Consider the following 22,824-nt stretch of genomic DNA (forward strand, 5'->3'; position numbering starts at 1 on the left):
GCTTTCTATCTCCGGATTGAATCTATATTGCTACAGAACACAACATCTACAGCAAGCATCATTCTTAATGGAGAATCACTGAAAGCTTTCTCTTTAAGAGCTGCATCAAGTAAGGATGTCCACTATCACCACTTCTATTCAATAGTTTACTGGGGGTGGTGATGAGGTCCCAGACAGAGCAGTAGAGCAAGAAAAAGAAATAAGATATTTGGAAAGGAAGAAGAAAGACTGGCACTATTTACAGATGATATGACAGTGTATATAAAATTCCACAAAGTATTACAGACAAATTATTAGAATCAATAGAAGAGTTTATACGCTTGTAGGATAAAATCTTAATGAACAAAAGTCAATTGCATCCTATTTATTTACCAGAAACAAATTTAGACAGTAAAAATTCCAAACAGGATTTGCACAATATGAAGTGCCTAGGACAAAAAAGTTGCCTTTTGGGAAAAATATAAAGTATTACTTGGGCACATTAAAGGAGACCTTATTAAAAGGAGAGACAGACCAAAGCCATGAACCAAACTTTCGATATTGAGAAGTCAAATCTAAAATATCAGCACAATACGAATTAGAACCCCAAACTAGCTGTTGGTTGAAGTTTTTATGATGAGTTTATAATTTAAATGGAATTGAAATGGGCCAAAAGTAGCCAAGACACTTTTGAAGAAAGATGTAGAATTTACTGCCTTATCCAAATATCAGAATTGACTATGGATCTGTAGTAATTAAGACAGTGTGATATTTCAAACAAATAGGGCCGAGCACTTAATAGCGAGTATAGGAACTAGCCCACATATGGGTAGATACTTGATTTATGGCACTGTAAATCAGTTGGCAAAAGGCAGACTTTTCAATAAGTGGTTCACTGAGGAAACTGGATATTTAAATAAATAAATAAATAAATGGAACCCCACTCAACACAATACACAAACATCAATTGCAGGTGGATTAAGACCTGACTGTGAAGGGCAATAGCATACGTATTTTGGAAGAAAATATAGAAAACGCTTTCATGGCCCAGGGTTTCTTAAAACAGAAAAGATTTCTTAAAACAGATTTCTTAAAACAAAAACACACTAACCATCAGGAAAAGAATGATGAATTTGACTATATTATAATTAAGATCTTCTGTTCACAAAACACAGCACAAAGCAATGGGAAATACAAACAGAACAAGGGAATATTTTGGCCACAGGTATGGACTAGTATTTAAAATATTTAACAGGCTCATTAAGTCAGTAAGTACTAGATGAACAATAGAATAGAAACATGGGTTAAAAGAGGTAAATTTGAATAGGCCTTCTTCGGAGTAGACACTCCAAAAGGCTCATAAACACGAAAATGTGCTAAAGCTTACTAGTAATTTGGGTATTGCCCACCAGTAGACTGGCAAAATTTAAATTCTGGCAATACTTGGTGTGGGTGAAGATGTGGAGCAGTAGGGGCTCTCTGTGCTGCTGGTGGGATTGACAGCTTGCCCAATCACTACAGAGAACAATTTGGCATCATCTAGTAAAGCTCAGGATATCCATACCCTATGGCCCTGTGATTCTATTCTTGGATATATACCCTAGAGAGATTTTTACACATGTGTCCCATGAGAAATGTGCAAGAATGTTCATAATAATCGCTGAAAAATAGAAGCAATCCTAATGTCCATCTGCTGTAGAATGGAGTGGTATAATCATACCATAATCACTTTGCTATAAGCATATGCTGGAACGACAGTCGATGGAGACAAAGGATCTACTTACTTATAACCATTATGAACAACATGGATGAGTCTCAAGTATAATACAGAGTGAAAGAAGCAAGTTATAAAAGGAAACTTGCCGTATGATTCCATTTATACAACTTCGTATCAACTCTATTGTTTACGGATGCGTACAAAAGTGATAAAGCTATAAAGGAAAGCAGTGAAATGATTATTACAAAGTCAGGGCAATGACTATATTCATATAGGAGAGTGTGGGTTGTGATTGGGAGGAGTACAGCGGCTGTATTCTGGAAGGCTGGCAGTGGTCTATTGCTTGACCTTGGTCCTGGTTACATAGGTGTCTGCTTTTGTAAAATAATCTAAACGATACAAATATGTTTTATGCACTCTTCTATACCTCAGATTTGAAAAATGCTTCCACCAGAAAAAGTAATAGAAAGAAAAGTATGTGGAGTAGACATTTTGATGAGGTTCAAATAGTTATGGATGAATAGCTTGATTTTCAAGAGACCAAGTGTCCACTGTCATTAAAAGAGGGCGAGAGAGCTGGGAGTATTTAAACAACAGGTTACACACCGCTCCCCCACCACCACCAATCTAGTCATTACTCTAAGCTTTCTTATCTCAGATATTTCACCCTATATTTGTGTCAATTCCCAACTCAGTCGTAACGGACAAAATGAAGGATTGTCATCATCATTAATAAGATCATTAGGCACCACAGGCCCAGCAAGCCTGGGCCACCACACTTAAATGTGAACAGGTACACCAGGTTGATGGGACAAGATCGCCTGTGCCTTTTACTTGGCAGAATCCATTGCAGTGACTCAGGATTTAACCTAAACACATTTAACTGAAACTCCTGCCCAGAGACCTCCACGTGCTGGAGAAGGCAGAGTAAACTGAGGAATGAATGCCCTCAGTTGTGCTGTGAGAGCGGACATGAAATTTATCACAGTACAACCGATGGTGGAAGGGCAAAAGTTGGTTTAGGTTGTGCACTGTATAGGGAGAAGCCAGGAGAAGGTTGGGTTTTTTCCAGATTTCAGTGTAAATTGTTTCATCCTCCAGACTTTGAATTTCTAGGCTGAAGAGTGCTAACCTGTTTTGGCCGCATCTCTCACTCATTCTAATCTCTGTATCAGCAAGACAAAATTTGAACTATGCGGCAAATTGTACCGAAGACTTTGCTCAAGATAATTGTGAATATGGAAGTTGTCCCGCGGGGAGGTGGGAAGGGGAAGGACATTTTCAGCAGAACTGCCAGCGCTATGGTGGTTTAATGCTGACACAGAGACAGTTTTTTCTCTCGGGAATTGTCTTTCATCCATCAGTCCAGCCAGCCAGCCAGCCAGCAAATTTTAACACACAGAAAGTACGAAGCAACATATCTAACACTGGGAGGGGCTGGGGTGTGTTTATTTGGGTATATACAATGAGTCATGGATTAAAATTGCTTCCAGCGGATAGATACCTAGGTGTTCCACAGCATTACTGAACAAGCTGTCGTCATTTCCCCATTACCTCAGAAGACCTCCTTAATTACTTACTTATATTAACTGTAGAACGTATTTATGCATACCAGGCTCTACCTCTGGGCTTTCTATTCTGTTCCAGAGACCCAGTACCAGAATATTTAAATCACTGTGGCGTTAAATACGTTTTAATATCTGATAGGGCCAGTTTCTGCGCATTGCACATTTTTTTTCCCCTTTCAGGAACGTGTTCAGGCCCGCGGCAGGGGGCGGGATCGCGCCTCCTCCTCGGCTCTGGTTCCAGCCGAGCCTCTCGGACGCAGAGATGGAAATCCCGAAGCTGCTCCCGGCTCGCGGGACACTACAGGGCGGCTGCGGCATCCCCGCGGGTGGCGGCCGAGTCCACCGAGGCCCTGACTCGCCGGCTGGCCAGGTCCCCACGCGCCGCCTCCTGCTGCTCCGGGGCCCCCAAGATGGCGGGCCCGGGCGGCGGCGCGAGGAGGCCAGCACGGCATCACGGGGCCCTGGCCCAAGCCTGTTGGCGCCGAGGCCCGATCAACCTAGCGGCGGCGGCGGCGGCGGCGGCGGCGGCGGCGGCGGCGACGACTTCTTCCTGGTGCTGCTTGACCCGGTGGGTGGCGACGTGGAGACCTCGGGCTCCGGTCAGGCCGCAGGGCCTGTGTTGAGGGAGGAGGCCGAGGAGGGCCCGGGGCTCCAGGGTGGCGAGAGCGGCGCGAATCCCGCGGGGCCCACTGCGCTAGGCCCCCGCTGCCTGTCCGCGGTTCCCACTCCGGCCCCGATCTCCGCCCCCGGCCCCGCCGCGGCCTTCGCGGGCACAGTCACTATCCACAACCAGGACCTGCTGTTGCGCTTTGAGAACGGCGTCCTCACCCTGGCCACGCCCCCACCACACGCCTGGGAGCCAGGGGCCGCTCCTGCCCAGCAGCCCGGGTGTCTGATCGCCCCGCAAGCTGGGTTCCCGCATGCCGCGCACCCGGTTGACTGCCCAGAGCTGCCGCCAGACCTCCTGCTAGCCGAGCCGGCCGAACCCGCGCCAGCTCCGGCGCCTGAGGAGGAGGCGGAGGGCCCGGCCGCCGCCCTGGGCCCCCGCGGACCGCTGGGCTCCGGCCCAGGCGTGGTGCTGTACTTGTGCCCCGAGGCGCAGTGCGGGCAAACCTTCGCCAAGAAGCACCAGCTGAAGGTGCACCTGCTGACGCACAGCAGCAGTCAGGGCCAGAGGCCCTTCAAATGCCCCCTGGGTGGCTGCGGCTGGACCTTCACCACCTCTTACAAGCTCAAGAGGCACCTGCAGTCGCACGACAAACTGCGGCCCTTTGGCTGCCCGGCGGAGGGCTGTGGCAAGAGCTTCACCACAGTGTACAACCTCAAGGCGCACATGAAGGGCCATGAGCAGGAGAACTCATTCAAATGCGAGGTGTGCGAGGAGAGCTTCCCCACGCAGGCCAAACTCAGCGCCCACCAGCGCAGCCACTTCGAACCTGAGAGGCCTTACCAGTGTGCGTTTTCTGGCTGCAAGAAGACATTTATCACAGTGAGTGCTCTGTTTTCCCATAACCGCGCCCATTTCAGGGAACAGGAACTGTTTTCCTGCTCTTTTCCTGGCTGCAGCAAGCAATATGACAAGGCTTGTAGGCTGAAAATTCACCTGCGGAGTCACACCGGCGAGAGACCTTTCCTTTGTGACTTTGATGGCTGTGGCTGGAACTTCACTAGCATGTCCAAACTCTTAAGGCACAAAAGAAAGCACGACGATGACCGGAGGTTCATGTGCCCTGTGGAAGGCTGTGGGAAATCTTTCACGAGGGCGGAACATCTGAAAGGCCACAGCATAACCCACCTGGGCACAAAGCCTTTCGTGTGTCCTGTGGCAGGCTGCTGTGCCAGGTTCTCTGCTCGCAGTAGTCTCTACATTCACTCCAAGAAACACCTGCAGGATGTGGACACTTGGAAAAGCCGTTGCCCGATCTCCTCTTGTAATAAACTCTTCACATCCAAGCACAGCATGAAGACGCACATGGTTAAAAGGCATAAGGTGGGCCAGGATCTCTTAGCTCAGCTAGAAGCAGCAAATTCTCTTACACCTAGCAGTGAACTTACCAGCCAGAGACAGAATGATCTCAGTGATGCAGAGATAGTGTCTCTCTTCTCTGATGTACCTGACAGTACTTCTGCTGCATTGCTGGACACAGCATTGGTGAACTCTGGAATCTTGACTATTGATGTGGCTTCTGTGAGCTCGACTCTGGCAGGGCACCTCCCTGCTAATAATAATAATTCCGTAGGGCAGGCTGTGGACCCTCCATCCTTGATGGCCACCAGCGACCCTCCTCAAAGTCTGGATACCTCTCTCTTTTTTGGAACGGCGGCCACTGGTTTTCAGCAGAGCTCCTTAAATATGGATGAGGTCTCAAGTGTAAGTGTGGGGCCATTGGGATCTCTGGACTCTTTGGCCATGAAAAACTCCAGTCCAGAGCCTCAGGCTTTGACACCCAGCAGTAAGCTAACAGTGGACACAGATGCTCTGACTCCTTCGAGCACCCTTTGTGAAAACAGTGTCTCAGAACTACTGACACCAACCAAAGCGGAGTGGAACGTACATCCTGACTCTGACTTCTTTGGACAGGAGGGAGAAACCCAGTTTGGATTCCCCAATGCAGCAGGAAACCATGGTTCTCAGAAAGAAACAGATCTTATCACTGTGACTGGCAGCTCATTTTTGGTATGAACCAACTCTATTCATTCCTCATCATGTGGCTAACTTTTATTACAGTCAATTTTGAGGATATTCTGGACTAAATATTTAAGTGCAGTCATTTCTTTTTGGTTTGCAAAAAGAGCACAGCCCTGGACTACAAGTTTGGAGATTTAAATTCTGATCTTGAGTTTGGAACTGACAAGTTGTGTGAGCCTGAGCAAGTCAGTTAACCTATCTGAGCCTTAATTTCCTTATTTATAAATTGAGGTGGTTTGAATAGATTGCTTTTCAGGTCTTTCTGCTCTGTGATTCCTTGATAATACATTTCTTTCCTTGAAAAATATGAGGACGTTTTTCAGTGATGTGGCATGCGTTTTTTTTTAACTGCCCCCCCAGCCCTGACATGTTCTTTTTTTGGCAAACATACATAACGTTACATCATACTATGATGAACATCCATGTACTTTTCATTCAATTTCAGCGATTATGAATCCATGAACAATCTTTTTTAACTTAGCCTCACTCACTCCCCATGTTCTAGTATTTTGTAACAAATAGCAGACATCTGATCATTTTATCCATAAATATTCTTTATATATCTCTGAAAGCTATGGGATGATATGGAAAAAAAATGATAATTCCATTATCGCAAGTGATATTTACAGTAATTCTTTAATATCAGTAAATATCCAGTGAGGGTTCAAACTTCCAATTGCCTCATAAATGCTACTTGTTTTATTATTTTTAATTAGTAGAATCCCGTAAATCTCCTAAGTGTCTTCTTAATCCGTATGTTTCCCCTTCATCTTTCTTTTTTTCCTTGCGATTTTGTTTATGAAATGCGGTTGTTTCACATGTAGCATTTGCCACAATTTAAGTTTTGCTAATTGCATCCCTATGGTAATGTTTGCTTTCCTCTATCCTCTGTTTCTTTAATTTGCTAGTTATGTCTAGAGACTTGATGAGATTGAAACATGGCTTTTGGCATGAATGTTTCATAGGTTATGTTGTGTTCATTTAGTAGGTGGCGCATAATCTGTGGTTTTCTCTCTTTTTGTGGTATTAGCAGCTGCTGCAGATAAATGCATTAATTCATGATGCTTCTGATATGATGAGTCATCTTTGTAGTGTTACTAATCATTAGCAAAGGAGGAAATGCTATGTAATAGAAATATTATTCAATGCCAAAATATTTTCTTAAATAGTCATAGAACTAACAAGAACAAATAGATAGCAAAAAAATGTGTTGGCTGTTCTCACTGTTTATCTTCCTAACTTCTTTTGATGATGGAAGGCAGTTTTGTGGAAATTGCCAGCCAGGACTTTGACATGAAACAGACCCAGGGCTAAATTTTGGCTCTGTGGTGTTGGATAAGTGGCCTTGAATAAATTAGTTATTAAGCTTCAGTTTTCTAGCTTTTAACTGATTATAGCAATGCACACACATACCTGACACACTGTTAAATTTTCTTCTCTTCCTGTTTCTTATGTTAAGGAAAGATACTCTGTGTTTTGGCATATGTTGGTGAATTTGTACCATTTTTATCCTCAGTCCTTCCTTTTATAAGACAATAATTGGAGTAGTTTAATCTTATTCATGTGCAGATAAAAGAGGTTTATGAAGTTTAGGGTGAAGTAGGCAAGGGAATCTGTTTACTCCCTCTTCCCTCTACTGAATAATTTTCCCTCTACTGAATAATTTTCCCTCTAAGAATTGCTGTGGATAATACCAGGAGTGGAGACATTGCCCACATGCATAACAGCGTATCTCTCCATTCGATCAATTTGTCACCATCTTTGCTCTGTTTTGAAAGTCAGGCTTCTCTGTGACTGTGAAGCCTGCTGTTCCCTGAAAATCTGATAATGGAGCAGTGGAGGTTTTTTTCTTTCTGTGCTCTGTAGATCTCATTGCACTTGTAATTTCCCAGAGTTGAAAGGAAAGATTGAACTGGAATATTGTGTAAACTATCTGTCTTACATTAGTGTAGCATTTTGCAATTTGGGGAACATCTTCACAATTTGTGTCTTGTTGTTCAGAACAACCCTGTGAAGTAGTTTTGGCAATGTCTGTGTTACATTTCATGTAATTTAGCCAACTCCCATTCCAACTAGGCTTTGGCTAAATCTGACAATTTTATATATAGCTTAAAACAAAGAATATACATTCTTTTCACCCCTCCCAGTCTACCCATCCAGCCTTCATGATTCATTCCTGTGTCAAGGTTAGTCGCTGTTTTCCATTTGAATTTGTTTCTTTTATGGTCAGTTTACTTTCTTCCCTCTCCCCTCCCTTTCCTGCACATCCCCATCCTTGCTATGCCTTTCTGTCCTCTTTTATAATGGATATATCTTTTTCCTGCCATTATCCCTCAGACATTCTCCTCATGGCACATTTTCTTCAAATGCTAACATTTACTGAGTGTACATTGAAGTTCTGTGCATACAGGAAGAAGCTATTTTCTGAGCTTAGATAATACTATGTGTATATGTGATTAAAATGAAGATTATTTTCTATACCCTTCAAATTAGAAGTGGATTTCTGTTTCATTACTTCTGTTTTAAAAGTTTTTGCCAGAGAGTTCTGCTAAATACTCTCTTATTTGCTCTAGTGTACTAGTCCAGTAGTGTTTGCATGTGGATGTCTGTGGATGACAGTTATTGTAGCACTTTGGCAGTGCACTAAAATTTTGCCACTATGAAATGTTTCTGTATTGTGTGTGTGTGTGTGTGTTTTGAAATACGCACACAGCCACACCCACATATATATTAAAAGTGGTTGTATTCATTTAGTGAAAAACAAAAAGTAGATGTACTTTTGTAAATCAGATAAATGCTTGGAATTTGATTGTCTACCCAATCAACAGTTTTCCCTCTTTGCTCTGGAAATATTTGTACTCATATAGCATATTTCAAAAATGTTGTCATTCATTAAGGCCTCTTAAATAGACCACTATTTTTTGTGTCTGGCAGATGAGTATGTCAAGGATTGAGATGAACACATAAGTCTTGGAAATCAAATAAATTTATAAACATAAAGATAATTTAATGCTGTGACTTCATTTTTTAAATTCTTTAAACCAACTTTCTCCCAATAAAAAATTATAAACTATGTCTTTTCCTACTTACTCCTGGAATTTTCAAAGGACAAATGTTACGTTCTCAAAGGGAACAGCTTTTATTTGTCCATGGGCTCACAAAGTTTCACTGAACAAATTTGTTCAAATGATTTCTCTTTCAACATCATTTTCTAGCAAAATCATGGAGAACAGCTTTACACTTTCAAGGTAATAGGTATAATTCTGTTGGTGGTGACAAGCTGCACTTAACTAGTCTGAAAAAAGTTGCCATCACTCCTTTTAAATAATGGTACTTGTTTTAATTTCATCCTGTTTCCTTTCTGCTTCTCCTCAGGCATTGACTTATTAAAACTTCTCGTCAATTGAAAACACAGTAACATAATGGCTTAAAAAGAATTATGTTTCTAGGGGCTCCATTGATCATGTTGGTCATAAGCTAAAAATACACTGACATTTGTATTTTTTACCAATTAGTATAATTAATACAACAAAATGCTTGAGTAGTAGTCGAGAAACATGGATAGACTATGAAGTTTGTCTCTGTGACCTACATTGTTCATGTTCATGTCCAGGAAACATATAAGAAAGCAATTTGTAAGCTGGAGATTATACTGTATATATTCCAAATTAACAAATATTTACTGAGCGTCATTGTGAAGATTACACCATAACATATTGAAGGGTCTGTGAGAGGAGTACTATATGACCCTGACCTTTAAAGAGATCGCCATTGATGGGAGGAGATAGAAAAATAATATATTAAACTATTGAAGAACAAAAACAGAAAAATGTTTACTTTGGCACCAAATGAAAATGATTAAGAGGTTAAAAAAAAAAGCAGTAAGAATAATGAGACATTTTTTCTGGGCACAGAGAAGAGCCACCAAATATGTTTTAATAGAGGAGTCAGACAATGAAAATTATGTTTTAGAAAAGTTAATGTCATGCAAGTGTACAATGTGGATTAGATGGGAAAGACCAGAATAGGAAAATCAGTGAGAAAGCTTTTGCAGCAATCAAGGTGTGATATGAAGGATGAAGCCAGGACTAGGATGGTGTCAGTGGAGAGGTATTGGAAATATTTTCAAATATTTCCAGTATTTGAAGACAGATTTCAAATATCAGATAATTTCAAATATCTCTTCAAATACTGAAGAAGGAATATTACTTAGTACCTCATTGCGGTGGAAGGGGGGGGAAGAAAAGAGGGAGGGAGGGAGGGAGGGAGAGAGAGAGAGATCATCATGGAAACCAAGAATGGTAACTCAGGTTTCCTTGGGGACTATAATAATCATATTTTTACTAACAGAATGAGGGAAGTAAGGAAGAGTTCTTTCTGAGAATCAGTGTATAAAGATGGTGTATTTAGTTAAACAATAATTGTTAAAGCATTGTTATCCTGCATGAGGATACATTATAACGTGGATACATTGTGGTTTATCCACTTTCTAGAAGACAGCAAAAGGCTACTTTTTTTTTTTTTTGGCAGGGGGTTCCTTTAGGCATTCTCAGAACTACCTACACAGTTATGATCCTCTTACCTCCTTTTGAATTACGAGAGACCTCCCCAGCTTTTCTTGAATGATCCAGATCTGCATTGGCCAATATGGTAGCTACTAGTCATATGTGCCTATTCAGCACTTGAAATGTGTCTAGTGCAACCAAGGAACTGAATTCTTAATTAAATTTAAGTTTTAAAACTGAAGCAGTATAAACATTTTTCTGTTAGACACAACTCTATTGTTTTAGCAGGACTAAATTTCACTTTAGCCATTGAAAATTTAGTATCTAAATTGAGATGTGCTAGGAAAGTAAAATATAAACTTTAATACAAAAAGTTTTCAGAGGCTTAATACAAAAAAATTAAATATCTGATTAGTATTTTAATATTGATTACATGTTGAATAATGTTTTCAATAGATTCGGTCAGAGAAAATATTCAAATTAATTTTATCAGTTTCTTCTTACTTTTTTAATGTGGCTACTAAAAAAATCTGAAATAAAGGCAGAACACAGTGGTTCATGCCTGTAATCCCAACACATTAAGAGGCCAAGGCAGAAGGATCACTGTGACCAGGAATTCAGTGAGCTATGATCCCACCGCTGCACTCCAGCCTGGGTGACAGAGTGAGACCCTATCTCTTTAAAAAAGAAGAAAAGTAAAGAAAATTTAAAATTAAACATATGGCTCTTTTAAGAAATAAAATTACATATAAACTCTCATTATATTTCTATTGGACAATGCCAATCTGGACATTACATCACTTCCTGAGACTACTCTGTATGAAAATGAGCTATGCCTTCTGTGCTGTATACTAACTGATTATGTTTAGGGTATAATAGTCTGTGTATTATAAAGGACTGCATCATAATTTCAGGAATTCAGTATTTTGTCATGAATTTCAGCAGTTCACTATGAAAGTAGAAGTGAATTTTACCTGCATCTGTCTCAGTTGGAGCTGGGAAGAGTAAGGTGGTGAAAAGTCCAGTATTCCTGGATCTGTGTGAGATTGCCTCATTGAGGCATCTTACTCATAATCTCTTCTGTCACTAAAGAGAATCATGAGCCAAGTGATAGCGTGAGAACCCCTACAACAGTCTTTCCATTTTGTAGTTTCCCTGTCCACTAAAAGAGAGAACTCTAGAAGGAATGGAACAAAAATAAAGGGTAAAACATTAAAGGAGTGTAAATAACTCTCCAGGAATTACACTGTATTTGATGGTGAATTTGATAGGAGTCCCACATTGTCACCTAGGATAATTTCTCCCTCTTGTTAATTGCTGACATTTAAAGACATACAGAACTCTTTTAACTTTTTATTTTTCTAAAGACAATATCCTAATTCGGTATTTTAAAACAAAGCACACAGAGATACCTAACAGCACCAACAATTTCTGAATCCCTTAAGACCATCCATTCTATTTGTTTACTAAGCTATCAATCAGCACTTATGTATTGAATACCTAATATATGAGGTATTGTGAATTATTACACCTAAAGTATAACTCATTAATCCATACCAAATTTTTTTGAGTATCAATTATGTAACAGGTATTGTCTTTATGTTTAAAGATATGATCTATATGGGAAACTATTAAAACCAGTATATAACAAAGCTTTAAGAGGTACATTATAGGTTTACCAGAATAAGAAGTACCATTTTCTGTAAGTGAGCATAAATTTTGATGATGGGAAACCAATATGCACAATATCATGAAATATTGTATTTCATCAGAAACTAAAATTTTGTTTAAAGTATAAATATTGCAACAAAAGTATTCTAAGCTAAAACTTTGACAGGTTTCTGAGAAGTAGATTTGATAAACTATAGCAAAATATGAAAATCAGTTATGAAACAGACTTTGTTTTTTATTTATTTTTAGATTACAACTTTTGGCTTGATGAATCTTATACCTATAAGTGATCCTGGGGATTGTGTACTTATCTCCCTCATTTTATGAATGAGGAAAGGTATTAAGCCTACACTTTGTGTGTAAATTTCTTTTCTTCTTATTATAAGACATTATTGCAAAATCTAATTCTGTGGAAAAATAATGACATTATTTCGAAGATAAATGTATTATATTGACACACTAGGTGGAAGGAATGAACTAGTAATTAATTTCATGTAACATTTGGGACTGAAAGTTAGAGTTAAATATGGAGGAACCTAAAAGTTCACCAGTGCTCAGGGGTGGAGGTTCTGGTAAACAAGTAAGTGTTTTGATTTCTGGTAAAAAATAGTAGCTTAACATTTTTGACAATTAGGGAAAATTCTGTTTCAAAATAGCAAAATAAAGCTTTCTTTAATGCTAAGAATTTTTTAATCTTCAAGATGTAAAACACTCACAAAGGGTAAAAAACAAACATTTTCCTTATAGCATAATAGCAAAAGAAAGTGATTTATTTTAAACAAGACTAACCTCTCTCTTCTGTTTACAGTACAGCATAGAAGCTAACTTCAGAATTTTCTCCCTTCAAATGACAGAAGGAAACTGTCCACTTGTCTGCTTAGAAATTTTCCAGAACAGACAACCCTAGTGAAGGAGCAGCAGCAGTTCATCCCTAGCTAGTTTCAACTTTAGTGCTGCCTTAGTGAGTCCTTTCCTGTCCAAAGTGCCAACATTAGCTAGTTAACACCAACTACGGTCAACTTTTAGTACTTGCTATGTGTAAGAAAATTGAGCATTTTCTCCTTCAATTCACATATGATTGTGGGCTTCCTGGTGCTAATTATTAATTATCTCATTATAATTTTAACAATAATTTAATCAGTTGGCATGTCTTATGATAATAATTACACTTTAATATTTTATCTTCATTTAAAAATTGTTTTGACTAAATAAAATTTTGCTTGAGATAGGGGTACATTTTTCTACACTATTTGAATATCTCTCAATCATCTCTGTATTTTGGAAGCAATACAATTTAGAACTCTGTTAACATTTATTTAGATAAATGTTTAGAATTATAGCCTTAGAATGTTGGCTACTTTGAAAATGGAGAAAGGCAAGTACCCCCCACGTTCATAGATCAGTGATAAAGTCTCTGGAAAAAATTTGGGGAGTGAGACATTAAGTAGGTCTTAGAGTTAAGATCAAATTCACAAGAAAAAAGCTATTTGATTCTGTTGTTTAAAAGTATTCATTTATATTTATCAAGTTTGCTGCTGAGTATAATCTTATATATCATATAAACTTATAGAAGCCTATTTTTAAAACTCCGTTTAAAGTATTATGTCATTAATTGGTACTTTAAAAAATAGGCTAACTGATATTATATTTTATTTTTACAAAGGGCATCTGATAGCATTTAGACTTTGAAATTTGAATACAAAATATATACAGTCCTTAAATATAACATTTCATAATATTTGTAAGGTAGTTCTGACTATGATTCATAATAGATTCTTTTGCAACAACAACAAAAATATTTTACAAAGGTAAAATGTTATGTGCATCCACAGCCAACATTACATTTACTTTCCACTCATATATTCATAATAAGACAATAGTAAAAAGCATTGAGAATTATTCTCAAAGATAGAAAACAGGATATACCATGGCTAAAAAACATAAGAAGGATTTTACAATAGAGCCACATACTTTTTACTTTCTCGAAAGCCTTTGATCAACAGCATCTGGAAACAAAGATGAGAGGCACGTGTTCAATATTCTCCAGTATTTTCCAATTATACTGAGCAATATAAAGACATCAAATAAACATTATTACAATATTTAATGATTGTCTAATACAAACTACATGAAGAATCATTGAGGGTACATAATACCCAGTGAAGAGAGAAATTTCCTTAATTGACATCCTGCATATGAAATGTCAAAAGTGGTCAAATTAAATGTTATTTTATTTGACACTGAGAGTAGATGGTGCTTTCCACAAAGAAATACTCTTTAAAGGAGTTTTCTTTTCCACTTACAGTGAATATTTGATTCAGATAATGAAAATCGCTAATTCACTCTCTTAAAATTTCTACCTGTCCTCTTTATTGTTGTTATTATTATTATTTGTTGGGAAAGGCAGTCTCATGTCTGCAGTTTTTGGTTCCCACTTAGCCACATATTTATGGACCTTGGGCCTGGAACACTCCCTAACCGAGAGATAAAATGCCCATATGACTGTGCTGGACATAACACCTCGTGCAAGAGTATCTTTCCCTGGTGCAAGCTAAATGCGTGCCTATTTTTCTGCTTAACCATGTGGGTTACATGGCACCTGGCAAACCCCACTGCCATACCTTGCCTCCCTAGGGAAGGGTTAGGATCCTTTCTCTGCAGCAGGAGAGGGGTGTGCCACAGGCAAATTTCCCTGTTGGCTGCCAAAAGAAATCATCTAGCCACGGGAAATCAATGCACACTATTGAAGCTTATCATGCACTCTTTATGTAGTAAAGCTTTGCTCCATCCATTGCTTAACTGTGTTGTGGGGTTTTTTGGTGACTCCAATACCCAGATGCAGTGGGCAGAAGGGTTTGGAGTCCTCCCCTGGAATTGGTAACTGGTGCATGGTATTCTGCTTGATATTATTATTATTTGTAATAATTTCCATCTGAACTCATTTCCTCAATGTTGTGAGATTTATTCATGTTCGTTGAGTGTAGCAGTTCATTCATTTGAATTTCTCTATAGAATCACATGATATTCATTCACATGTTAATGAGTATTTGCATTGTTTCTTGATTTTGGCTGCAACAGATAACACTATTCTTCTATATATATTTTAGTGCATTTTCATATGGATTTCTATGGGTCAATACCTAGAAGAATGGAAAGGTTATATAGTAGCATGTGTAATGGTTCCACTTGCTCCATGTCTTTTCCAAAATTGGCATTTTCATCTTTTCAATTTTAGCCATTACTATTGGTTTTCTAATAGTATTTCATTGTAGTTTTAAATGTACATTTCTATGATTACTAATGGGCTTGAGAATCTTTTCATGTTTGTTGGATATTTGGATATCTTATTTTGGAAGTCTTGTGTTATTTAAGTGGGTGAGGGCTTTGTCTTTTTCTTGATTGATTTTTAGGGGTTCTTTATATATTCAAGGTAAAAGCATTTATTAGACACATATGAACAAATATTATCCTACTCCTTTTATTTTTTTAAATTAAGTTCCAAGGTACACGTGCAGGATGTGCCGGTTTGTTACATAGATAAACGTGTGCCATGGTGGTTTGCTGCACCTATCAACCCATCACCTAGGTATTAAGCCCGGCATGCATTAGCTATTTCTCCTGATGCTCTCCCCACAACTGTCCTCCCCTGACAGGCCCCAGTGTATGGTATTCCCTTCCCTGTGTCCATGGGTTCTCATTGTTCAGCTACTACTTATAAGTGAGAACGTGGTGTTTCAATTTCTGTCCCTGCGTTAGTTTGTTAAGGATAATTGCTTACAGCTTCATCCATGTCCCTGCAAAGGACATGATCTTGCTCTTTTTTATGGCAACATAGTATTCCATGCTGTATATGTGCCACATTTTTCTTAATCCAGCCTATCACTGATAGGCACTTGGGTTGATTCCATGTCTTTGCTATTGTGAATACTGCTGCAATGAATATACACGTCCATATATCTTTATAATAGAATTATTTATATTCCTTTGGGTATATATGCAGTAATAGGATTGGTGGGTCAGATGGTATTTCCAGTTCTAAATCTTTGAGGAATCACCACACTGTTTCCTACAATGGTTGACCTAATTTACATTCCCACCAATAGTGTAAAAGTGTTCATTTTTATCTGCAACCTTGCCAGCATCTGTTGTTTCTTGACTTCTTAATAATCGCTATTCTGACTGGTGTGAGATGGTATCTCATTGTGTTTTTCATTTGCTTTAGCTGAGTCCCAGAGATTCTGGTATGTTGCATCTTTGTTTTCATTCGTTTCAAAGAATTTCTTGATTTCTGCCTTAATTTCATTATTTACCCAGAAGTCATTCAGGACTAGGTTGTTCAATTTCCATGTAGTTGTGTGGTTGTGAATGAGTTTCTTAATCTTGAATTCTAATTTGATTGCCCTGTGGTTTGGGAGACTGTTTGTTATGATTTCATTTCTTTTGCATTTGCTGAGGAGTGTTTTACTTCCAATTATGTGATCATTTTTGGAGTTAAGTGCCCTCTGGCACCAAGAAAAATGTATATTCTGTTGTTTTTGGTTGGAGAGTTCCGTAGAAATATAACAGGTCCACTTGATCTAGAGCTGAGTTCAAGTCCTAAATATCTGTGTCAATTTTCTGTCTCAATGATCTAATATTGACAGTGGGGTATTAAAATTTCCCACTCTTATTGTGTGGGAGTCTAAGTCTCTTTATATGCCTTTAAGAACTTGTTTTATGAATCTTGGTGCTCCTGTATTGAGTGCATATATATTTAGGATAGTTAGCTCTTCTTGTTGAATTGAACCCTTTACCACTGTGTAATGCCCTTCTTTATCTCTTTTGACCTTTGTTGATTTAAAGCCTATTTTGTCAGAAACCAGGATTGCAACCCCTGCTTTTTTCTGCTTTCCACTTGCTTAATAAATTTTTCTTTATCCCTTTATCTTGAGCCTATGTGTGTCTTTGTAGCTGACATGTTTCTTTTGAATACAACACACTTATGGGTCTTGTTTTTTAATCCAGCTGGCCATCCTGTATTTTTAAATTGGGGCATTCAACCCATTTACATTTAAGATTAATGCTATAATGTGTGAATTTGATCCTCTCATCATGATGTTGGCTGGTTAATTTTGCAGACTTGTTAATATAGTTGCTTCATAATGTTGTTGGTCTGAGCACATCATTGTGTTTTTGTGGTGGCTGGTAATGGTTTTTCCTTTCCATGTTTAGTGCTTCCTTCAGGAGCTCTTGTAAGGTAGGCCTGAGAGTGATGAATTCCCTCAGCATTTGCTTGTACAAAAAGGATTTTATTTCTCTTTTCACTTATTAAGTGAAAAGAGAAATAAATTATGAAGTGAAAAAAGAAATATCACTTGGCTGGATATGAAATTCTGGGTTGACAATTCTTTTATTTAAGAATCTTGAATATTAGCCCTCAATCTCTTATTGCTTGTAGGGTTTCTACCAAGATTCCCGCTGTTAGTCTGATGGGCTTCCCTTTGTAGGTGACCTGGCCTTTCTCTCTGGTTGCCCTTAACATTTTTCCCTTCATTTTGACCTTGGAGAATCTGATTATTTTGTGTCCTGGGGTTGATCTTCTCATGGAGTATCTTATTGGGGTCCTCTGGATTTCCTGAATTTGAATGTTGGCCTGCCTCGCTAGGTTGGGGATGTTATCCTGCATGATATCCTGAAGCGTGTTTTCCAACTTGGTTCTATTCTCCCCGTCTTTTTCAGGTACTCCAATCAGTCATAGATTCAGTCTTTGTATGTAGTCCCATAGTTCTCAGAGCTTTTGTTTGTACTGTTTCATTCTTTTTTCTTTAATCTTGCCTGCCTGCCTTAATTCAGCAAGACAGTCTTCAAGCTCTGATAGTCTTTCTTCTGCTTGGTCATTTCAGCTATTTTTCATGTGTATGCATCATAAAGTTCTCTTGTGTTTTCCAGCTCCATCAGGTCATTTATGCTCCTCTGTAAACTGGTTATTCTAGTTAACCAATCCTGTAATCTTTTATCATTGTTCTTAGCTTCTTTGCATTGGGTTAGAACATAATCCTTTGGTTCAGTGAAGTTCATTATTACCCACTTTCTGAAGCCTACTTCTGTCAGTTCATCCATCTCAACTTCAGCCCAGTTCTGTGCCCCTCCTGGAGAGGTGTTGTCATCATTTGGAGGAGAAGAGGCATTCTGGCTTTTGGAATTTTCAGCATTTTTGCATTGGTTTTTCCTCATATTTGTGGATTTATCTGCCTTTGATCTTTGAGGCTGTTTACCCTTGGATGGGGTTTTTGTGGGGTCTTTTTTGTTGATGTTGTTGTTGTCATTTTCTGTTTATTTGTTTTCCTGTTACCAGTCAGGTCCCTCTTCTGCAGGTCTGCTGCAGTTTGCTGGGGGTCCACTCTAGACCCTGTTCACCTGGTTATCACCAGTGGAGGCTGCAGAACAACAAAGATTGCTGCCTGCTCCTTCTTCTGGAAGCTTCATCCCAGAAGGGTACCAACCTGATGCCAGTCAGAACTCTCCTTCATGAGGTGTCTCATGACCCCTGTTGGGAGGTCTCACCTAGTCAGGAAGCACAGGATTAGGGGCCCACTTAAGGAAGCAATCTGACCCTTAGTGGAGCTGGTGTACAGGAATACCCCTCCATCGGATCTCGCAGACTCTTCAGAGCCAGCAGGCAGGAAGGATTAAGTCCACTGAAACTGAGACCACAGCCGCCCCTCCTCCCAAGTGCTCTGTCCCTGGGAGATTAGAGTTCTGTCTGTAAACCCCTGGCTGGAGTTGCTAAAATTCCTGCTGGGTGGCCCTGCCCAGTGAGGAGGGATACATCTGGGTCCCACTTAAAGAAACAGTCTGGCCATGATCTGCCACAGCAGCTGTGCTGCGCTGTGGGGAATTCTGCCCAGTCTTCCTAGCACTGGCAGGGAAAAAACTGCTGACTAGAGCCACAGTAATGGTGGTCGCCCCTCCCCTCGGGAACTTGGTCATCTTAGGCAGACCCCAGCCTGCTGTGCTGGGCAGCGAGGATTCCAAGCTAATGGATCTTCGTTTGCGGGGTTCTGTGTTATTGGGACACACTGAGAGAGGCTGCTTGGCTCCCTGGCTTCAGCTCCCTTTCCGCGGGAGTGAATGGATCTCCTGCCTCACTGGAGTTCCAGGAGCCACTGGGGTATGCAAAAACTCCTGCAGCTCAGTGCCTACCCGAGCACAGCTTTGTGCTTGGGACCCAAGGCCTTGGTGCTGTGGGCTCACAGGAGAATATCCTGATCTGCGGGTTGCAAAAATCTGTGGGAAAGGCGTTCTTTGGGCGAGTAGCACAATCCCTCCCCCGCCTCCCTTGGCTAAGGGAGGGAAGTCCCTTTGCCCCGTGCAGTTCCTAGGTGAACCATCACCCCACCCTGCTTTTCCTTGCTCTTTATGGGTCGCACCAACTGCCTAGTCAGTCCCAATGAGAGGATCTGGCTACCACAGCTGGAAATGCAGAATTCATTCACTGTTTACGATCATCTAGGTAGGAGCTGCAGACCAGAGGTGTTTCTACTCGGCCATTTGTTCCCTCCCTCTATCCTACTCCTTTTACTCTTGTAAAATGGTGGCTTTTGATAAAAAGTTTTAATTTTAATGTACTCCAGTTTTACAGTGTTTTTTTGTTTGTTTGTTTGTGCTTTTTGTGCCTTTAAAAACAATGTTGCTAATCCAAAGACTATACAGATATTTTCCTGTCACTGCTTTTTAGAAACTTTTCTTTTTTCATTTCTATTCATAATCCACCTGGAATTAATTTTCATAAATGGCATGAGGTAGGCTGTTACACCGTTTTTTCACCATTTAGATATCTGGCTTACCCAGCCCCATTTATTAAAAAACACTACTGTGGCCTGATTGTTCTGCCATGATCATTCTATTATAAATCAAGTGTCAATATATGTTTAAGTCTGCTTCATTGCTCTCTATTTTGTTCTCTGTCCTTGCACCAGTACCACACAGTTTTAAATACGTTAGTAAAATTTTGATATTTGGTAGTATAAATTCCCTAACTCTCTTCTATAAGATCTTCTTGACCATTATTGACCCTTTCTTTTTTCATATACGATTAGAATAAACTTATTCATTTCAATGACAAAACTACTTGAATTTTATTTGAGATTCAGTATTGAGTCTTCTAATCTATGAACATAGTATATTCCCTCCATTTAGGTATTTCTTCATTTTCCTCAATGTGTGTGTGTGTATATATATATAGTTTATATATATAGTTTATATATATAGTTTATATATATAGGTTATATATATAGTTTATATAGTTTATATATATAGGTTATATATATATAGTTTATATATATAGTTTATATATATGTATATATATAGTTTTATCTGTGGAGATTTGCACAAATCTGAATCATTTTAAAACCTTTGCTCTCATACTACAGTATAATGTTTAGCCCTGACACATATCACTATAGACTCTTTTCATTCCTTCTTTTTTTGTTGTTCTTTAATTCAAGTTCTTGACCTTCAATACAATTTGTGAAATGATGCTTACTGGTGTTTTGGTTATACATTAGATTACTTCTAATGTTTTGGTTACATGTTGAATAACAATAAACACTTTGCTTATTTTTCTGGATATATCTGAACAGTTAATGTATTTGTGTATCCAACTCAGATATTTTGTGAACATTATTTTGATATAATATTGATACTTTTAATAAATATATCTAATACTTATTTTTCTTTTCTATGGAATATAATGCTGGACAAAGTAAGTTCTCTAAATTTGTAGATGATATTAAATAAGACACTTTAATTCCTTTTCACTTGAAATTTGTATATGCTACATGAAGAAAAACATGACCTTGAAAGTATGAGCAAATATTTTGGCAAAATTATTCTGTCTCTCTAACAATTTCTTAAAACGAGAAGACTATTTTTATTGTGAAGTTTTTTTTTTTAGGTGAATCTCACAGATTTTATTTATATTTTTATTTTTTATTTTTTAATTTTTATTTTTTTTATTTTATTATTATTATACTTAAAGTTTTAGGGTACATGTGCACAATGTGCGGGTTTGTTACATATGTATACATGTGCCATGTTGGTGTGCTGCACCCATTAACTCGTCATTTAGCATTAGGTATATCTCCTAATGCTATCCCTCCCCCCTCCCCCCACCCCACAACAGTCCCCGGTGTCTGATGTTCCCCTTCCTGTGTCCATGTGTTCTCATTGTTCAGTTCCCACCTACGAGTGAGAACATGCAGTGTTTGCTTTTTTGTCCTTGTGATAGTTTGCTGAGAATGATGGTTTCCAGTTTCATCCATGTCCCTACAAAGGACATGAACTCATCATTTTTTATGGCTGCATAGTATTCCATGGTGTATATGTGCCACATTTTCTTAATCCAGTCTATCATTGTTGGACATTTAGCTTGGCTCCAAGTCTTTGCTATTGTGAATAGTGCCACAATAAACATACGTGTGCATGTGTCTTTATAGCAGCACGATTTATAATCCTTTGGGTATATACCCAGTAATGGGATGGCTGGGTCAAATGGTATTTCTAGTTCTAGATCCCTGAGGAATCACCACACTGACTTCCACAATGGTTGAACTAGTTCAGAGTCCCACCAACAGTGAAAAAGTGTTCCTATTTCTCCACATCCTCTCTAGCACCTGTTATTTCCTGACTTTTTAATGAACACCATTCTAACTGGTGTGAGATGGTATCTCATTGTGGTTTTGATTTGCATTTCTCTGATGGCCAGTGATGGTGAGCATTTTTTCATGTGTTTTTTGGCTGCATAAATGTCTTCTTTTGAGAACTGTCTGTTCATGCCCTTTGCCCACTTTTTGATGGGGTTGTTTGATTTTTCTTGTAAATTTGTTTAAGTTCATTGTAGATTCTGGATATTAGCCCTTTGTCAGATGAGTAGATTGCAAAAATTTTCTCCCATTTTGTAGGTTGCCTGTTCACTCTGATGATAGTTTCTTCCGCTGTGCAGAAGCTCTTTAGTTTAATTAGATCCCACTTGTCAATTTTGGCTTTTGTTGCCATTGCTTTTGGTGTTTTAGACATGAAGTCCTTGCCCATGCCTATGTCCTGAATGGTATTGCCTAGGTTTTCTTCTAGGGTTTTTATGGTTTTAACATTTAAGTCTTTAATCCATCTTGAATTGATTTTTGTATAAGGTGTAAGGAAGTGATCCAGTTTCAGCTTTCTACATATGGCTAGCCAGTTTTCCCAGCTTGTTTTTGTCAGGTTTGTCAAAGATCAGATAGTTGTAGATATGCAGCGTTATTTCTGAGGGCTCTGTTCTGTTCCATTGGTCTATATCTCTGTTTTGGTACCAGTACCATGCTGTTTTGGTTACTGTAGCCTTGTCGTGTAGTTTGAAGTCAGGTAGCATGATGCCTCCAGCTTTGTTCTTTTGGCTTAGGATTGACTTGGTGATGTGGGCTCTTTTTTGGTTCCATATGAACTTGAAAGTAGTTTTTTCCAATTCTGTGAAGAAAGTCATTTGTAGCTTGATGGGGATGGCATTGAATCTATAAATTACCTTGGGCAGTATGGCCATTTTCACAATATTGATTCTTCTTACCCATGAGCATGGAATGTTCTTCCATTTGTTTGTATCCTCTTTTATTTCATTGAGCAGTGGTTTGTAGTTCTCACTGAAGAGGTCCTTCAAGTCCCTTGTAAGTTGGATTCCTAGGT

At 39.0% G+C, this 22,824-nt stretch overlaps 1 protein-coding gene across 1 annotated transcript in view; it reads left to right on the forward strand.

Annotated features, from left to right (window-relative positions):
- Nucleotides 1-298: 298 nt before the first annotated feature.
- The window catches only part of LOC117977599 (zinc finger X-linked protein ZXDB), a 29,796-nt gene continuing 7,270 nt past the window's right edge, over nt 299-22,824 (forward strand). The window contains exon 1 of the mRNA XM_034949765.3: nt 299-5,941. Within this exon, the coding sequence (XP_034805656.2) occupies nt 3,527-5,941 (2,415 nt within the window). The 5' untranslated portion in view covers nt 299-3,526. The remainder of the gene's footprint in view (nt 5,942-22,824) is intronic.

This window comes from Pan paniscus, chromosome X, assembly GCF_029289425.2.
Source record: "Pan paniscus chromosome X, NHGRI_mPanPan1-v2.0_pri, whole genome shotgun sequence".
Classification (NCBI taxonomy): domain Eukaryota; kingdom Metazoa; phylum Chordata; class Mammalia; order Primates; family Hominidae; genus Pan; species Pan paniscus.